Source organism: Neovison vison, chromosome 6 (assembly GCF_020171115.1).
Source record: "Neovison vison isolate M4711 chromosome 6, ASM_NN_V1, whole genome shotgun sequence".
Taxonomy (NCBI): Eukaryota; Metazoa; Chordata; class Mammalia; order Carnivora; family Mustelidae; genus Neogale; species Neogale vison.
The window spans coordinates 137,958,340-137,976,643 of NC_058096.1; the positions used below are offsets into that span (position 1 = coordinate 137,958,340).

The 18,304-nt window shown below is 39.2% G+C and overlaps 1 protein-coding gene across 3 annotated transcripts in view; it reads right to left on the bottom strand.

Annotated features, from left to right (window-relative positions):
- ULK4 (unc-51 like kinase 4) overlaps nucleotides 1-18,304 on the bottom strand; it is a 672,337-nt gene that overhangs the window by 421,839 nt on the left and 232,194 nt on the right. For all 3 annotated transcript variants that reach the window (XM_044252436.1, XM_044252435.1, XM_044252437.1), the window contains exons 26-27: nucleotides 13,117-13,168; nucleotides 12,920-13,014 (exon numbers count right to left, since the gene is read on the bottom strand). In XM_044252436.1, the coding sequence (XP_044108371.1) occupies nucleotides 12,920-13,014; nucleotides 13,117-13,168 (147 nt within the window). The remainder of the gene's footprint in view (nucleotides 1-12,919; nucleotides 13,015-13,116; nucleotides 13,169-18,304) is intronic.

Here is an 18,304-nt window from a genome sequence, read left to right on the forward strand (position 1 = left end):
TTTTCCCATTGGTCTCTTCCAACCAAAACTGAACCTATTCAGAGCAGGGTCTGATTCCAGCTCACTAGTGTATTCTTGGTGCTTTGATTTTAAAAGGTGGTTTATGAAAGGTACTTACTATAAATATATGAGTGATAAATATGTAAGTATACCAAAAACTTAAAAGTTTTTTGGGGTCCATTCATTACATGGCTGCTATAACTCTATTCGTATTAATCGATCCTATTAATATGAAGAGGATTTTAAAAACGTTTTGAAACCCAAAAGGTATTTGTTCAGGCTCCACAACGGCTCAGACAGTTAAGAGTCTGCCTTCAGCTCAGGTCATGATCCCAAGGGCCTGGGATCAAGTCCTGTGTTGGGCTCTCTGCTCCACAGGGAGTCTGCCTCTCCCTCTGCCCCTCCCCCCACTCGTTCTCTCTCACTCACACTCTCTCTCTCTCTCTCAAATAAATAAATAAAATCTTTTTAAAAATAAAATAAAAAGTATTCATTCTACACAATGGCAATTTCTTTTTAATAAGAAAAAGAAGGAAAGGAAAACCTAATATGATTTTGTATGCTAGTTGTCAGCTGAGGTGACCCCAAACTTTAATTTTAAATAAAACTCTCAGGCCTGAATTCTATAAGAAATCTCTGGTCCTTTTCCAGATTTCTAGGAATGTACAGTGGTTTATTTACTTTCCCGTGCTTCACTGCTGACTCTGAGATTTTTACTTATTCTGCTATTTTTTTTTAAGATTTTAGTTATTTATTTGAAAGAGAGAGAGAGCACAAGCAGGGGGGTGGCAGGCAGAGGGAGTGTGAGAAGCAGGCTCCACACTGAGCAGAGAGCCCAATGTGGGGCTCTATCCTAGGGCCCCGGGATCATGACCTGAGCCACCCAGGCGCCCTTGTACTCCAGCGTTTTATTAGCTTCTCACCTTCTCCTGCTGTTTGCTTCAGGGAAAGTGACTATACAAAGGAACGGTGGTCAGACTATCTGTCACAATTAGGACCCTGCCCCACAGCCTCTGCACAAACTGGGCAGGAAAGCCAAATCACACCTGCTGCAATCAGCTCGGGACGGTCAGAGCATGGTGGATGACAGCCAGTTCCACTGTGTTTGGCACCACGAGCCACTCCCAACTCAAGACTGGCCAGAGGAAGCCAAATATGCTCCCCTAACCAATCCCACAGGAGACCCTGTCATTAGTGTGCCTCCAGCTCCCCCATGCCAACTAAGATGTGCCTTCAGCCTTCCCTTTTTTATTTTTTCATCCTAAAGTTTTTTAACAGACAGAGATCACAAGGAGGCAGAGAGAGAGACAGAGACAGAGAGGAGGAAGCAGGTTCCCTGCCAAGCAGCGAGACTGATGTGGGACTTGATCCTAGGACCCTGAGATCATGACCTGAGCTGAAGGCAGAGGTTTAACCCACTGAGCCACCCAGGTGCCCTCTTCCCAGTGTACTTTTAAATACCATTCATGTGTTATTTTCTTCCTTAACAGCACCTGATTTTTATTAAGTTTTTAATTTTAATTCCAGTGTAGTTAACATACAGTGTTATATTGGTTTCAGGTGTACGACATAATGATTCAACAATTTTATACATAGCACCATTGCTTTCTTAAACAAAGACGTTCATCTGTGGTAGAGGTCATTGAAGGACATGTCCTAAAAACAGAGTGGTATTTCCTCTTTTTTTTTTCCCAATTTATTTATTTTCAGAAAAACAGTATTCATTATTTTTTCACCACACCCAGTGCTCCATGCAAGCTGTGCCCTCTATAATACCCACCACCTGGTACCCCAACCTCCCACCCCCCCCCCGCCACTTCAAACCCCTCAGACTGTTTTTCAGAGTCCATAGTCTCTCATGGTTCACCTCCCCTTCCAATTTACCCAAATTCCCTACTCCTCTCTAACGCCCCTTGTCCTCCATGCTATTGGTTATGCTCCACAAATGAGTGAAACCATATGATAATTGACTCTCTCTGCTTGACTGATTTCACTCAGCATAATCTCTTCCAGTCCCGTCCATGTTGCTACAAAAGTTGGATATTCGTCCTTTCTGATGGAGGCATAATACTCCATAGTGTATATGGACCACATCTTCCTTATCCATTCATCCGTTGAAGGGCATCTTGGTTCTTTCCATAGTTTGGCGACTGTGGCCATTGCTGCTATAAACATTGGGGTACAGATGGCCCTTCTTGTCACGACATCTGTATCTTTGGGGTAAATACCCAGGAGTGCAATTGCAGGGGCATAGGGAAGCTCTATTTTTAATTTCTTGAGGAATCTCCACACTGTTCTCCAAAGAGGCTGCACCAACTTGCATTCCCACCAACAGTGGAAGAGGGTTCCCCTTTCTCCACATCCTCTCCAACACATGTTGTTTCCTGTTTTGTTAATTTTGGCCATTCTAACTGGTGTAAGGTGATATCTCAATGTGGTTTTAATTTGAATCTCCCTGAGGGCTAATGATGATGAGCATTTTTTCATGTGTCTGATAGCCATTTGTATTTCTTGATTGGAGAAGTGTCTGTTCATATCTTTTGCCCATTTTTTGATGTGTTTGTCTGTTTCGTGTGGGTTGAGTTTGAGTATTTCCTCTTTTTAAAATAGTGCAGATTTCCAAGGCTATGGACTTTTTATTTCTTTGCTCAAAAAGTGGGCAAAGCCCCATTTTCAAAAACTGTGTGTGCATGTTTGCACATCAGTTGCTGCTAATGATCATCCTCAGTGTCCCAAAAGAAATGAATGCCTATGACTTAAAGATGCTACCGACAGCTCTGGGACACGTAAGCTCAACAATCACAAAGGCACTGAAATATGTAAATAACACTCCCACGGCAAACCCTTACTCCAGTTGTTCTTAAAGCCAATGATATCCGAAATGATACTTTATCAGTTAAGAGACTTATTTTCCATTTTAAAAAATGATGAACATGAACTTAGCAGTTTTAAACTGTAAAGAGAAATGTAACCATACTCAAATTTTCTTCTTTTCACAGAGGAAAAAGCAACAATTTTACCTATGGAAAGTATATTTCTGAAATAATCATTTATGGTGAAAGTAAACTTTATACTGTTATTTCTGTAGAGGGTTTTTTTTCCTTTTTTTTAATTTTATAGATGAAAGTATATCATTTGAAAAGTCAAGTTTTACTATTCTAGATACTCGATTAAAATTCTTATCCTACATTTGAAAATTAATCACCACTTCCTTCATTGCAGCAGGCCTTGGAAAATCTGGTATCTCTGACAGCACAGTAATTAACATGTTCACACCAACTTCCAGTCCCCTTTCCTCCTCACAAAGTAACATCAGACATACAGGGAACACATGGCTAAGAGATGAATTCCACCTCTGCTAATGGCAGAGTGGGTCATACAGAACACCCCTTTTGAGGAGAACAACTAAGAAAACTAGCCAGAACTTGCTTAAATCTTCTTTATAATAGTAAATACCTAAAAAGATGTTAAGAAATTCCCAAGACACAAGAGGGGGCAGAATTTCAGAAGACTGGCATTTGCTCTTGGCAATACCAGGACTGGGAAACATAGGAACTCTCATATACTACTCGGGGGGAAGCAAAACAGTAAACCCTAGGCATTTATCCTTTGATCCCACAAGCACTGTTCTGAAAATGGGCCCTGAAGATAACCCTCCAGCAATGGGAAACTGCATAGGCATGAGGCTATTTGTTTATAACTGAAAAACATTAGATACTACATGTCCCAACACAGGAGATGGGTTGAATAACCTATGATCCATATACACACCATGGAGTACTATACTGTTCTGATGAAGAAACAGAGTTCTAGGAACTGAAATGGAGTAATTTCCAACATCCATTATGAAACAAAAAAGCAAAGTGCAAAAGAGTAGAGTGTGTTGCCTTTTATACAAGAAAGAGGCAGAAGACATCTGTTCTCTTCACCAAAAATAAACACTGAAGGAGAACAAAAACAACGAGGCCAGCTACCTGTAAGAGTAGGCAAGATGTGCTGGAGCAATGGCAGGGTAGAAGAGATCTATGCCCAGGGGAAGGAAGTGATACTGCTCTGAATACATCTGTTTCTATGGCTTTGGATTTTGGAAGCATGTTAATCTTACATGTATTCAAAAAATAAAATCAAAAAGGATAGGAAGGAGAAAAGAAAACCTACAATTGAAAGCAAACTAAAAACAAATCAACTGCATTTCAGATCAGTATGATAACCACACAGAAAGGGGAGGAAGGGAACCAACCCCAGTGCCTTATGAACACAGCATTGAGTATGCAGCCCCCGTCTTGCTTGGGTTACATCTGGGAGGCAGAGAAGAGGGAAGAATTCCCTCCCTGGTTCCCTGATTTCATTGTTTGTTTTTGTATTGGTGAGGGTAAAGCAATTCTATAACAATTTCAGATGCCTTACACAATTAAGCAAATGAGAGAATATGATGTTGCTGGAAGCCAGAATTTTTACAAAGGAAAGAAGGGACACATAAATATGAAATGGAGAAAGGCAAAAAAGGACCATGTGGACAAGGACTGGATTTGAAGGTTTTAATGTGAACTCGTGATTCAAAATACATGTACATGTGTCTGTGCATAGGTACAGGCATATGCAAGCATGCATATGATTGTGCCCTGCGTGTTCCCATGTGTATATACATGTATCCACTTCCTAGCTCTGTTTTATGTATACATTTCCTAGAATCCAAGACATCCTAGGAAGGAAGAGCACACTTGGGGCCCTAACTAATGCCACCTCCCTTGAAAAGGAGCCCAGGCTCCTCAGAGAATTGACTGGGAAATGACTGAGCCAAGGCTAGAAGCTAGAAGCTGAAGCAAGAAGATCTTGTTGTGCCAGAAATTTAGGGAAAAAAATCACTCAAAAAGTGATGGGGTATGTCACAAGGACACAGGAGCCAACTTTAAAGGCTTTATGTTGGCCAAATCTGGTGTAATTTGAGCACCAGAATAAATCTAGCAATGAAGCTGCTGATAAAAAATAGGAATCGGTGGTACACAGAATGATGGCAGACAGAAAGATGTCCACCATCCTTATCTCTGAAACCTGGTAATTCCTTATCTTACACAGCAAACGTGATTTTGTCGATATGATTCCATCAAGGATCTCGAGATGAGGTGTTTATCCTGGATCAGACAGGTGGGCTGAACGTAAAAACAAGACCTCCTTATAAGAGATGAGGGTCAGAGTGAGAGGAGGTGTGTCAACAAAAGCAGAGGTCAGTGGGGCACCTGGGTGGCTCAGTTAGTTAAGCATCTGACTCTTGGTTTTGGCTCAGGGCTGTGAGATCGAGCCCAGCATCAGGCTCCTTACCAGGCATAGAGCCTGCTCAAGGTTCTCTCTAGGATGGGGGGAGTGGGGGAAGCAGACGTCAGAGAGAGAGATCTGAAGGTGTTACACTGCCACCTTTGAAGACAGAAGAAGGGACCATAAGCCAAGGAATACGGATAGCCCCTGGAAGCTGGAAAAGACAAGGAAAATGAATTTTTCCCTTATTGCTTCCAAAAGGAGCATAGGTATGCTGACATAGGTATTTTAACCTCACAGACCCATTTTGTACCCATTTTGTACTTCTGACCTCCAAAACCCTAACATAATAAATTTGTGTTGTTTTAAGCCACTAAAGTTTTGATAATTTATTACAGAAATGATAGCAAGCTACTATAGAATACAAGTCCATACCAGTGATTGATTAATAGATATGCTCATTCATATCAGTTACTTTGCCAAAAAAAAAAGTCTTATATTTAACCAAGATATAAACACTTTTTAACTTATTTATGGAAAAAAATTTATATTTATGCAACCTTTTTAAATTTCAGCATAAATACATACAGAAAGGTACACTAATCCTAGGCATATGTCTCGGCTAACTTTCACAAGATGAACACACTCATGTCTGCACCTGGATCAAAATAAGACTTTAGGAGTACATTGCAAAGTCCCCTTGTAGCCCCTTCCAGCCAACACCTGCCCCAGGGATAACAACTATCCTAGCTTGTAATAGACAAACCTGTTTTCAAATTTAATGAAACTGTATAATATTTTGTATTTGCCATCTTTGTCTCAGTACTAACTTTGTGAGATTTATCCATGTTCTTAAGTATAACTATAAATCATTCACTTTCTTTGTTACATAGTATTCCATCACAGGACAAAACCATAATTTGTTTATCCATCAGATTGCTGATGATGGACATTTGAATAGTTTCCCATTTGGAGTTATGAGCATCCTTCTATGTGTATTTTAGTGAACATATGCTCACATTTCTATTGAATGTACATTTAGAGGTGAAACTGCGGACTCATGTATATACTATGTTTGGTTTCAATAGTACTACCCGGTTTCCAAAGTATCTGTACCAACTTACATTCCCACTACAAGTTTTTGAGAGCTCCATGCTCTACATCCTCACCAACTCTTAATCCAAAATTCTGATTTGAAGATAAACTACTCAGTATTTGTTAGCCTCCTGGTTTTAGCTTAAAAATTCACAAAAGGGCAGGATTTCATTTAAAATAAGGGGTGGGGGGTAGATTATGACTTAGCTTAGTTTTTTAGTAAAAGAAACTGAAATATATTTTGGGTGATTTATGTATATTATTGCCATAATTTTCCAATTAAGAACATCTTTATTTTTCTCTTTGCTATTAGAAACATTTTTTTGAAACCACCATGAATGGGAACAAATTCTTTGTATAATCCCAATAATTATGTATTTCTGACTGCTCTGTAGGCCACACTGTTGACTTCGCACTCTGAGGAGCTAAGTGGTCTAAACTCTAGGAAGAATCTCAGTTAAGCAATTGTGCTCATCAAGAATTAAATGCATGATTTTGATGAAGTCCCAAAAGTTTATTTTCGCTTTTGTTTCCTTTGCCTTTGGAGACGTATCTTGAAAGAAGTTGCTGTGGCTGATATCAAAGAGATTACTGCCTATGTTCTCCTCTATGATTCTGATGGATTCCTGTCTCACGTTGAGGTCTTTTATCCATTTTGAGTTTATCTTTGTGTACGGTATAAGAGAATGGTCGAGTTTCATTCTTCTACATATAGCTGTCTAGTTTTCCCAGCACCATTTATTGAAGATACTGTCTTTTTTCCACTGTATATTTTTTCCTGTTTTGTCGAAGATTAATTGACCATAGAGTTGAGGGTCCATATCTGGGCTCTCTACTCTGTTCCACTGGTCTATGTGTCTGTTTTTATGCCAGTACCATGCTGTCTTGTTGATCACAGCTTTGTAATAAAGCTTGAAATCAGGTAACGTGATGCCGCCAGCTTTATTTTTGTTTTTCAACATTTCCTTAGCAATTCGGGGTCTCTTCTGAAAGCTTCTGCACAGCAAAGGAAACAGTCAAAAAACAAAGAGGCAACCCACGGAATGGGAGAAGATATTTGCAAATGACAGTACAGACAAAAGGTTGATATCCAGGATCTATAATGAACTCATCAAACTCAACACACACGAAACAGGCAAACACATCAAAAAATGGGCAGAAGATATGAACAGACACTTCTCCAATCAAGACATACAAATGGCTATCAGACACATGAAAAAATGCTCATCATCATTAGCCCTCAGGGAGATTCAAATTAAAACCACATTGACATATCACCTTACACCAGTTAGAATGGCCAAAATTAACAAAACAGGAAACAACATGTGTTGGAGAGGATGTGGAGAAAGGGGAACCCTCTTCCACTGTTGGTGGGAATGCAAGTTGGTGCAGCCTCTTTGGAGAACAGTGTGGAGATTCCTCAAGAAATTAAAAATAGAGCTTCCCTACGACCCTGCAGTTGCTCTCCTGGGTATTTACCCCAAAGATACAGATGTCGTGAAAAGAAGGGCCATCTGTACCCCAATGTTTATAGCAGCAATGGCCATGGTCACCAAACTATGGAAAGAACCCAGATGCCCTTCAACGGATGAATGGATAAGGAAGGTGTGGTCCATATACACTATGGAGTATTATGCCTCCATCAGAAAGGACGAATACCCAACTTTTGTAGCAACATGGACGGGACTGGAAGAGATTATGCTGAGTGAAATAAGTCAAGCAGAGAGAGTCAATTATCATATAGTTTCACTTATTTGTGGAGCATAACAAATAGCATGGAGGACAAGGGGCGTTAGAGAGGAGAAGGGAATTTGGGTAAATTGGAAGGGGAGGTGAACCCCGAGAAACTATGGACTCTGAAAAACAATCTGAGAGGTTTGAAGTGGCAGGGGGGTGGGAGGTTGGGGTACCAGGTGGTGGGTATTATAGAGGGCACGGCTTGCATGGAGCACTGGGTGTGGTGAAAAAATAATGAATACTGTTTTTCTGAAAATAAATAAATTGAAAAAAAAAGAATTAAATGCATGTAATCACTTCCATATAATAGAGTATTGATCAGCAGCCTTGAACACAGTATGTGCTAGCATCTGAAACAATGTTATGCTCCTGGGAGTGCTGGATCTTCAATTTCATGTATTCCAGTCATGCTCAGGAAGAGATAATTAGAAGATTTCCCATGGGTTATAGCATTAAAAAATATTTTTTTATGAAGTCCATTTTATGAAGCAATGGTACCTTTCCTATCATAATATGGGCTGTAGTTATTATGATGGCATTTCATGTCTTGTAATAAACTAATTAAATGCCTACATACATGTAAGTACAGATACGTGTAAATACTGGATCTTAACAAATTCTCCATGGGGTTATTGTTCACTAGGATAAAGAATCAATAAGCAACACTGGAGCAAGTAAGAGCTCAATGAAAAACTCAATGAAATCATTGCTGAGAAAATGACCATCACAGAGTTTCAGGTAATAGTAGGTATGATTATTTGGATTAACCCTCTCACTGAAAACAGTATACAATGCCAGATAAAATATAAATGAACAAAATCTTAAAAGTATTTGAGATCTGAAAAAGACAGTGGCAGAACTTTCAGACCAATTTCTTGAATGAAAGTCTTACCTAGAGAGTGGAGTAGACCACATAAGCACATACCTGATTGTGCCACAGAGATGCCTACCAGTAATGCAAACACAGGCTTCAGTGGCATTGAGGGTACTGAGGGGGGGTGGTGCGCACCAGAGCCAGGGAGAAAGGTGTAAGTTTGGGACTTCCCAGCATACCCAGTTTTGCATTGTCTCTTACCCTCAGCTGGGCACTGAGGAGGGGGGATTATGCTCTCAGAGTAATGCGGAACTCATTCCAGTGATCTAGTCACCAACCCCTCCACACACATTCACAGTCTTGGGAACTGCTGAGGAGGCTGCCCTGGGAACTTACAATCTCAAACCTATAACCTGTATTTTATTTAAAAGTCTGATATGTTACTTAAAGAAAAGAGAGCTTTTTTTAAGTTCAGCTTTTAATAAATTAATACGCATAATGTAAATTTTACGGTAAGCAGTAAAAGAACAGGCAGTACCTAAATACTACATTCCTACGGAGAAAAAATGAAAAAAAAAGTCACTAAGAAGAGAAATGAAAGATGAGAAAAGAGAAAATATGAATGACAAAGTCTGAAAGAAGACGGTACAATGAAGCCCAATATACTAACAACTACAGTAAATGTAAATGGAGCACATGTTCCAGTGAAAAGCTAAATATTGGTCAAATTAAATTTTTTAAAAATACTATACAGTATTTACTATGAAACAGACCTAAAATGTAAGTATAGAGAGCTGTCGAAAGGGAAAAAATGAAAAAGATATATCAACAAATATTAAGCAAAAGAAAGTATGTGTGATTATATTAAATGAGACATAATAGGCCTTACAGCAAAAAGCATTACTAGAAATAAAAAAGTCACTTCACAAAAAAAAGATCAATTTCATAAAATGACACCAGAATTTAAATTTTCATGCACCTAATAACATGGCCTCAAAATACATAAAACAAAAAATAGAATTACAGAAGGAGAAATAAATTCATAAGTCTTAAAGGAGACTTATTCACACTTCTCTCAGTAAGTTATAGAAAAATGATACAACTGGGGCGCCTGGGTGGCTCAGTGGGTTAAAGCCCTTGCCTTCTGCTCAGGTCATGATCTCTGCTCGGCAGGGAGCCTGCTTCCTCCTTTCTCTCTCCACCTGCCTCTCTGCCTACTTGTGATCTCTATCTGTCAAATAAATAAATAAAATCTTCTAAAAAAAGAAAAATGATACAACAGTCAAAATCAAAATCACAGAAATACCTGGACAAGCATTTCATAAAAGAATATTCTCAAGTAGCCAATAAACATTTGAAAAATAACTCTTGATTGGAGAAATGTCTGTTCATATCTTCTGCCCCATTTTTTGGGCAGAAGATATGAACAGACACTTCTCCAATCAAGACATACAAATGGCTATCAGACACATGAAAAAATGCTCATCATCATTAGCCCTCAGGGAGATTCAAATTAAAACCACATTGACATATCACCTTACACCAGTTAAAATGGCCAAAATTAACAAAACAGGAAACAACATGTGTTGGAGAGGATGTGGAGAAAGGGGAACCCTCTTCCACTGTTGGTGGGAATGCAAGTTGGTGCAGCCTCTTTGGAGAACAGTGTGGAGATTCCTCAAGAAATTAAAAATAGAGCTTCCCTACGACCCTGCAGTTGCTCTCCTGGGTATTTACCCCAAAGATACAGATGTCGTGAAAAGAAGGGCCATCTGTACCCCAATGTTTATAGCAGCAATGGCCATGGTCACCAAACTATGGAAAGAACCCAGATGCCCTTCAACGGATGAATGGATAAGGAAGGTGTGGTCCATATACACTATGGAGTATTATGCCTCCATCAGAAAGGACGAATACCCAACTTTTGTAGCAACATGGACGGGACTGGAAGAGATTATGCTGAATGAAATAAGTCAAGCAGAGAGAGTCAATTATCATATGGTTTCACTTATTTGTGGAGCATAACAAATGGCATGGAGGACAAGGGGCGTTAGAGAGGAGTAGGGAATTTGGGTAAATTGGAAGGGGAGGTGAACCCCGAGAGACTATGGACTCTGATAAACAATTTGAGGGGTTTGAAGTGACGGGGGGGTGGGAGGTTGGGGTACCAGGTGGTGGGTATTATAGAGGGCACGGCTTGCATGGAGCACTGGGTGTGGTGAAAAAATAATGAATAATGTTTTTCTGAAAATAAATAAATTGAAAAAAAAAGGAAAATAAAAAAAATAAATTAAAAAAAAAAAGAAAAATAACTCATCCTCATTTAGTAGTCTTGATCCTACCATTTAAAACTATGGTAAAATATCGCTATATATTCATTGATTAAAAAGCCTGAGATAACAGGAGTTGGGAAGGATGTGGGGATTGGGTACTGCACTGCTTGTGTGAATACAAGTTAGTACCACCTCTTTGGAAAACACTGTGGCATTTTCTAGATAAAATGAGTTTGCAAGTATTCCATAACCACTAATTTCACTCCAAAATATGTATCCTAGAAATACTGCATGCTATGTGGTACAAAATACAAAAACAAGAACCTCCACAGCAATATTTTGTGTAAATGCCAAAACCAGGAAGAGCCTAATGCCTATCAAGAAAAAAAATAAGTAAATTGTGATATCTGCATATACTCATATTTCAACATTACAATACACTAATGAAAAATTAAACCATAAAGATACTTAACAACACAGATATCCTACAAACACTGAGCAAAAAAGGGGTTACAAATGAACACGTATAGTATTGATACACAGTATAAAGGCAGGCAAAACCAATCTATATAGTTTAGGAATGCATACACAGGCCTACAAAGGAATACATGGGAATGATTACCATGAAAGTCTCTCCCAGGAGGAAAAGAATCCTGATTGAGGGGAATTCGGGGCTATAGTCACGGTTTTTCAACAGAGTGGCAATTTCTCCAGCACTGGTTTTGCAACTATTTGTTAAACTACACACGTTTTAAGGCACCTTTAAAAAGGAGGAGGAGAAAGAGGAAATAGAGAAGGAGAAGAAAACAACCATAAAGAATTGGTAGAAATTTTCTACCCTCAAAAAATAATTATCCCCACTCTCTTGCAACATGTGTCCTCCAAGTCCTTAGATGCCATGTAAGAACTCAGGCCACCCTGAAGTCACTCTGCTGGAGAGACCACACAGAGGATAAAGAGAGTCCCAGCTGGAGGCAGATATGTGAGCAAATGAGCCTTAGATGATTCCAGTCCCAGGCACCACTGACCACCAGCACTTAAAAGACCCCAAGTTAGAATTGCCTTACTGAGTTCAGTTAATCCCTAGAATCATTAGAGAAAATAGGAAAATGATAACTAGGGTATTCATCTTACCTGGCTTCTTTTCTTGATGCTTCCTGTGGGTGAGAATGAAATCACATAGCCTCTCCTCCCTCCTCTAAAGTCAGAGCTCAACTCAGCTAAGGATCCCTCAGGCAGAGGTTCTAAAATGGATGCAATTTCACAGTCCAGAAGACATCTGGCAACTAGTAAAGACCTTTCTGTTTGTCACTAAAGGGGGAAGCATGGGTGCTACCCAAATCTAGTGGGCAGAGGCCAGGGACACTCTGAAACATCCTACAAGGCCCAGGACAGCCATCACAACAAGAAACGGTCCATCCCCAAATGCTCACAGTGCCAAGACCGAGAAACCCTGCTGTAAGAGTTTATGCAGTTGGGTACAACAAATAACCAGAAAAGAAGCAAGAAGCAGCAAGCTGGGGGTAAGGTGTGGACCAGAAGGGAAACAGAATAATGAGTATCGGTAATCCTGAAAAAATCAATGAGGAAAGACACTTCTATGTTCGTCTCATCAGGGGGCAGCTTTTCTGAATGGTTATTTCACATGAGGAACATATATAAACCAAACATCTGTAAATTACTCTCTTTATATACAGAAATACCAAGCAAACAAAAAAAATCTTTCTCACAAGCTGACAGAACTGACCGTAGAGCAATAGTCTTTCAACAAAATAGGATACTGTATTATTGCTTCAAAAGCCGACAACGTGATCTTGATAAATTCTTCCGATGCCATCAGTCCTAGGAATACAGGTAATTATTACAGATGTTTATTTTCATGTGCAAAATCACAACATCAAAGAACCTCAAACAAAGATGCAAAATGTTCCATGGTCTACTCACCTATAGCTCCATCTATGTTAGTTTCTCCTGAGTCTACAGATTTAATATGACTCTGTAAAAAATAAAAATTAGTAAGTGAAGATTTCAAAATAACTCTGAAAGAAAATAGAGATAATATTTTCCCCAAAACTGCACCCATCATTCTTACTGAAATCATTCCTGGAAGGTATTACATACCATATGCAATTTATAAACACTACAACCATCATCTTAAAATAGGATCATGTGAAATAATATATACATTGTAAACCATAGTCATTTTTAAACACAGATCATCACCCATGAGATTTAATGTTGGAATAAATGCCATAGCAATAAAAGCACAGAAAGGTCAACCTATAAAAGTGAGGATAATCCAATTAATACATAACCATTTCCAATATACTACACTTACTCCCTACCTTCGAAGTTAGTATGGATGCACGTAACTGGGTGAAACAAACCTCTCCCAGGAAGGTCAAGCCTTGTCTACCCTTGACTGCACTTAGCACCGAGAGGCAGCAGTTCAAGTACAGCCTTCAAAGTTCACCATTGTTCTTAGTCCCTCTTATATATGTGCTACCCCAACCCAACCGAAGCCCTGTGCCCCCATGCACAATGACCCCCAACACTGTTCTAGAAGCAAGCCTACGAGCTCCCTGTGTAAATTTCCCAGTCCCCAGCTGAAGGCCCCACAGAGAAGAGGTACTCTATGAACACAAGATCTGAATGCAACAGTAATAATAACCAGCATGGCCATGATGATGATGTGTGGAAGCACCACAATGGAGTTCTGGACCTTGGCACACAAAAGAATACATATATAACATTTTGTATATAATAACAAATACCAAATAAAGTATAAGATTACCGTGGTATTTAAAAAAAAAAAGTAAGCAATTAGTCTGGAAGGAAAATGAGTCCAATGGTTCCTCTTAAAATACTTCGTAATATAAACAAGTATATATATATATATATATATATATATATATATCATATAAAAGAACATATGTACAGGTTTTTGCACTATAGAAGGAAAGAAAATCCTTACAACCATATTTGAGTTAAGAATTAAGACATTCCTGGGGCGCCTGAGTGGCTCAGTGGGTTAAAGCCTCTGCCTTGGGCTCAGGTCATGATCCTAGGGTCCTGGAATGGAGCCCCCTTTCAGGCTCTCTGCTCAGCAGGGAGCCTGCTTCCCCCTCTCTCTCTGCCTGCCTCTCTGCCTGCTTGTGATCTCTGTCTGTCAAATAAATAAATAAAATCTTTTTTAAAAATAATAAAAATAAAGCTTGAAGTCTGGAATTGTGATGCCACCAACTTTGGCTGTCTTTTTCAATATCCCTTTGGCTATTCGAGGTCTTTTCTGGTTCCATATAAATTTTAAAATTATTTGTTCCATTTCTTTGAAAAAGATGGATGGTACTTTGATAGGAATTGCATTAAATGTGTAGATTGCTTTAGGTAGCATAGACATTTTCACAATATTTATTCTTCCAATCCAGGAGCATGGAACATTTTTCCATTTCTTTGTGTCTTCCTCAATTTCTTTCATGAGTATTTTATAGTTTTCTGAGTATAGATTCTTAGCCTCTTTGGTTAGGTTTATTCCTAGTTGCACTACTGGGAATTTACCCTAAAGATACAAATGTAGTGATCCAAAGGGGCACGTGCACCCGAATGTTTATAGCAGCAATGTCCACAATAGCCAAACTATGGAAAGAACCTAGATGTCCATCCACAGATGAATGGATCAAGAAGATGTGGTATATATACACAATGGAATACTATGCAGCCATCAAAAGAAACGAAATCTTGCCATTTGCGACAACATGGATGGAACTAGAGCGTATCATGCTTAGCGAAATAAGTCAAGCGGAGAAAGACAACTATCATATGATCTCCCTAATATGAGGGAGTGGTGATGCAACATGGGGGCTTAAGTGGGTAGGAGAAGAATCCATGAAACAAGATGGGATAGGGAGGGAGACAAATCATAAGTGACTCTTAATCTCACGAAACAGACTGTGGGTTGCTGGGGGGAGGGGGGTTGGGAGAAGGGGGGGTAGGGTTATGGACATTGGAGAGGGTATGTGCTTTTGGGTAAATTGGAAGGGGAGATGAACCATGAGAGACTATGGACTCTGAAAAACAATCTGAGGGGTTTGAAGTGGTGGGGGGGTGGGAGGTTGGGGTACCAGGTGGTGGGTATTATAGAGGGCACAGCTTGCATGGAGCACTGGGTGTGGTGAAAAAATAATGAATACTGTTTTTCTGAAAATAAATAAATTGGAAAAAAAAATAAATAAAATGAATAAAAAAAACAAAAGAACTAAGACATTCCAGGGGCACCTGGGTTGCTCAGTCGATTGAGCATCCGACTTTTGATCTTAGCTCAGGTCTTGATCTCAGGATTGTGAGCTCAAGCTCCATATGGGGCTCCCCATGTTCAGCAGGGAGTTTACTTCCTCTATCCCTCTGCCCCTCCCCCTGCTTGCTCTCTCTCTCTAATAAAATCTTTAAGAAGTTAAATAGAAAAAAGAATACAAATCTATTTATACATATACACACAGCATAATCTCAACCACATATCAGTGTAAGTCATATATGTATATATGTGTGTGTATACATATATATATACATTACACATACAGTTTTCCACACACAGATGCATATATATGAATTGAAACACGCTAAGTAAACAACATGTTAACAATGGGGTTGTTTCTGAAACTGGTGGAGTTATGGGTGAATTTCTCCTTCAAATCTCACTATAATTTTCTACATTTTCTTGAATGAGTACATATTTTATAATTTAAATAAATAAGCACAAATTGCCTTTAAGACAAAATTTCAAAGACATAGGCTTTTTGAAATCTGACCATATGAGATACTTTAAATTGTTTTTTTTAGTCTATGATTACAAAACCCAAAAAACTAAAAAAGAAATAATATAATAAATGTTTTAAATAGGCAACATAAGCCTGTCATAATAATTTGGTTGAAATAATTTCACAAAATTCCAAAATGGGCACATAACTTTTGCCGAGTAAATATGATGTTGAATAAAATATTCAGAGAAAGATGTCTTTTGACTTAAATAAATCTATTTAAAGGTCTATAGATTACTTAATAAAGAAAGAAGGCACAGCACAGTGTTTATACTATGATCTTTCCTGCGTATATTTTTTTAAATATAGATAATACACAAACACAGATGAGGACAAAAATTTTTGAGCAAGAATCACAAGAAACCACCAGCAGAGGTTTCCTTTAGGAAGACAGAATGCTAGCCTAGGAGATGGGCTTTTACATTTCATTTTCTGCCCTTCTGCACTGTTGGAACTTTCTAGCCATATATGTGTATTAATGTTTTTTTTCTTTTTTAATGTCAAGAAGGGTTATCTAGACAGTGAAATTATGGGATTCTTTTAACTTATTCTCTTCCTTATGCTTCCTGCTTAATTTTTAAAAATTCCTCCTGAATGTTTCATTGATTTACCAATTTTAATAAATTTGATACATTTATACATTAATACATTTGATACATTAATACACTTGATACATTTCTTCTTCTAGTAAGCATGAAGGTGTGTAAATTAGGAAAATACGCTAGATGGGCCAGTGTGCAGAGAGAGGGCTCACTTGAGATGAGCAGTCATGAATTTAAAGTGAGACCAGTTACAAAAAAATAAAGAAAAAAAATAAAGTGAGACCAGTTACTTCACTGAGTTTTTTTCTAGCCATATTAGCCACTCAAAGCAGGAGGTGGAGAATTACATAGAACCAGAGCTAGGGTCTGCCAGAGGAGGACACTAGAGGAAGAAAGCAAAGGGAATTACAGGTTTGTATAAAGCAATAATGGGGACTGAACAAGGGACTCAAAGCTGGGTGAAGAGAAAATTGACATTGTTATCCCTTGGCAGGATAGGACGGTAAGTGGAAAGTGCTAAGACCAATTTAAGCCTCAGAGGACTCGAAGGGCTGTTGGGCATGGGGAGCAGAGGAAGTGAGGTGAGAATCAGGGGTGGTGGCCAAACAATTTGGTCCTGGAAACGTCATGGGTGCAGGTGGCTGAGAGAAGGAAGACAAACTCTTTTTTTTTTTTTTCCCAATTTATTTATTTTCAGAAAAACAGTATTCATTATTTTTTCACCACACCCAGTGCTCCATGCAGGCTGTGCCCTCTATAATACCCACCACCTGGTACCCCAACCTCCCACCCCCCCGCCACTTCAAACCCCTCAGACTGTTTTTCAGAGGGAGTGGTGATGCAACATGGGGGCTTAAGTGGGTAGGAGAAGAATCCATGAAACAAGATGGGATAGGGAGGGAGACAAACCATAAGTGACTCTTAATCTCACGAAACAAACTGTGGGTTGCTGGGGGGAGGGGGGTTGGGAGAAGGGGGGAAGGTTATGGACATTGGGGAGGGTATGTGCTTTTGGGTAAATCTGAAGGAAGACAAACTCTTGAGGGAAGAGGTGGTGGAGAGGCTGAGAGGCTGAGGTGTTGCAAGGATGGTCCAAGTGAGGTTTGGTTTTCCAAGAACATGGACAGATGCAGCATGAAGACACTAGCAGTGAGCTCAATGCTGGAAGATTCTGAGGCATGAGGGGCAATGATCCAGGAATCTGTATGAGCACAAAACCACCTTCTGAGGGCACAAGTTTCAAAGCTGGGAGTTTTCGCAGAGGAGCAGAGAAGATAGATACCTGTCCCACAGCCAGGCTCCTGGCATGGAGGAATGGGGACCCCAAAATGGTACCATCTAGAAGGAAAAGCAGCACCTTGAGGGCAGGCCAGTGCTCTGCAGTATCATCCAGTACTTCAAAGAAGCTGGGAATGAGCTCCTGCAGCAAACTATGTATATAAATTAACTTGCAGTTCATAAAAGGCGGGGGGGTCATAATAGGAACATTTGTGTGGCAGTGACCAAGTACATAGTACCATATTTTTAAAAATGTAAGAGTGTACTCTCTCTGCTCTGTCTACTGCAGCTGAGGTCATACCTACCAACAAACCAGCATTCACTTAAAATAAAAATCTGCAGAAGGCAGGAAGTAGATCTCTTTTCAAATAATTATCTCAATGTTCAGGATAAGTAAAGATTTACTAATAAAGGAGATTATAATTATACTTTTCTATAAAAATTTTACCAGAATAATTTTATCATTTCATGTATTTGAAAATTAGAATTGTGTGGTCT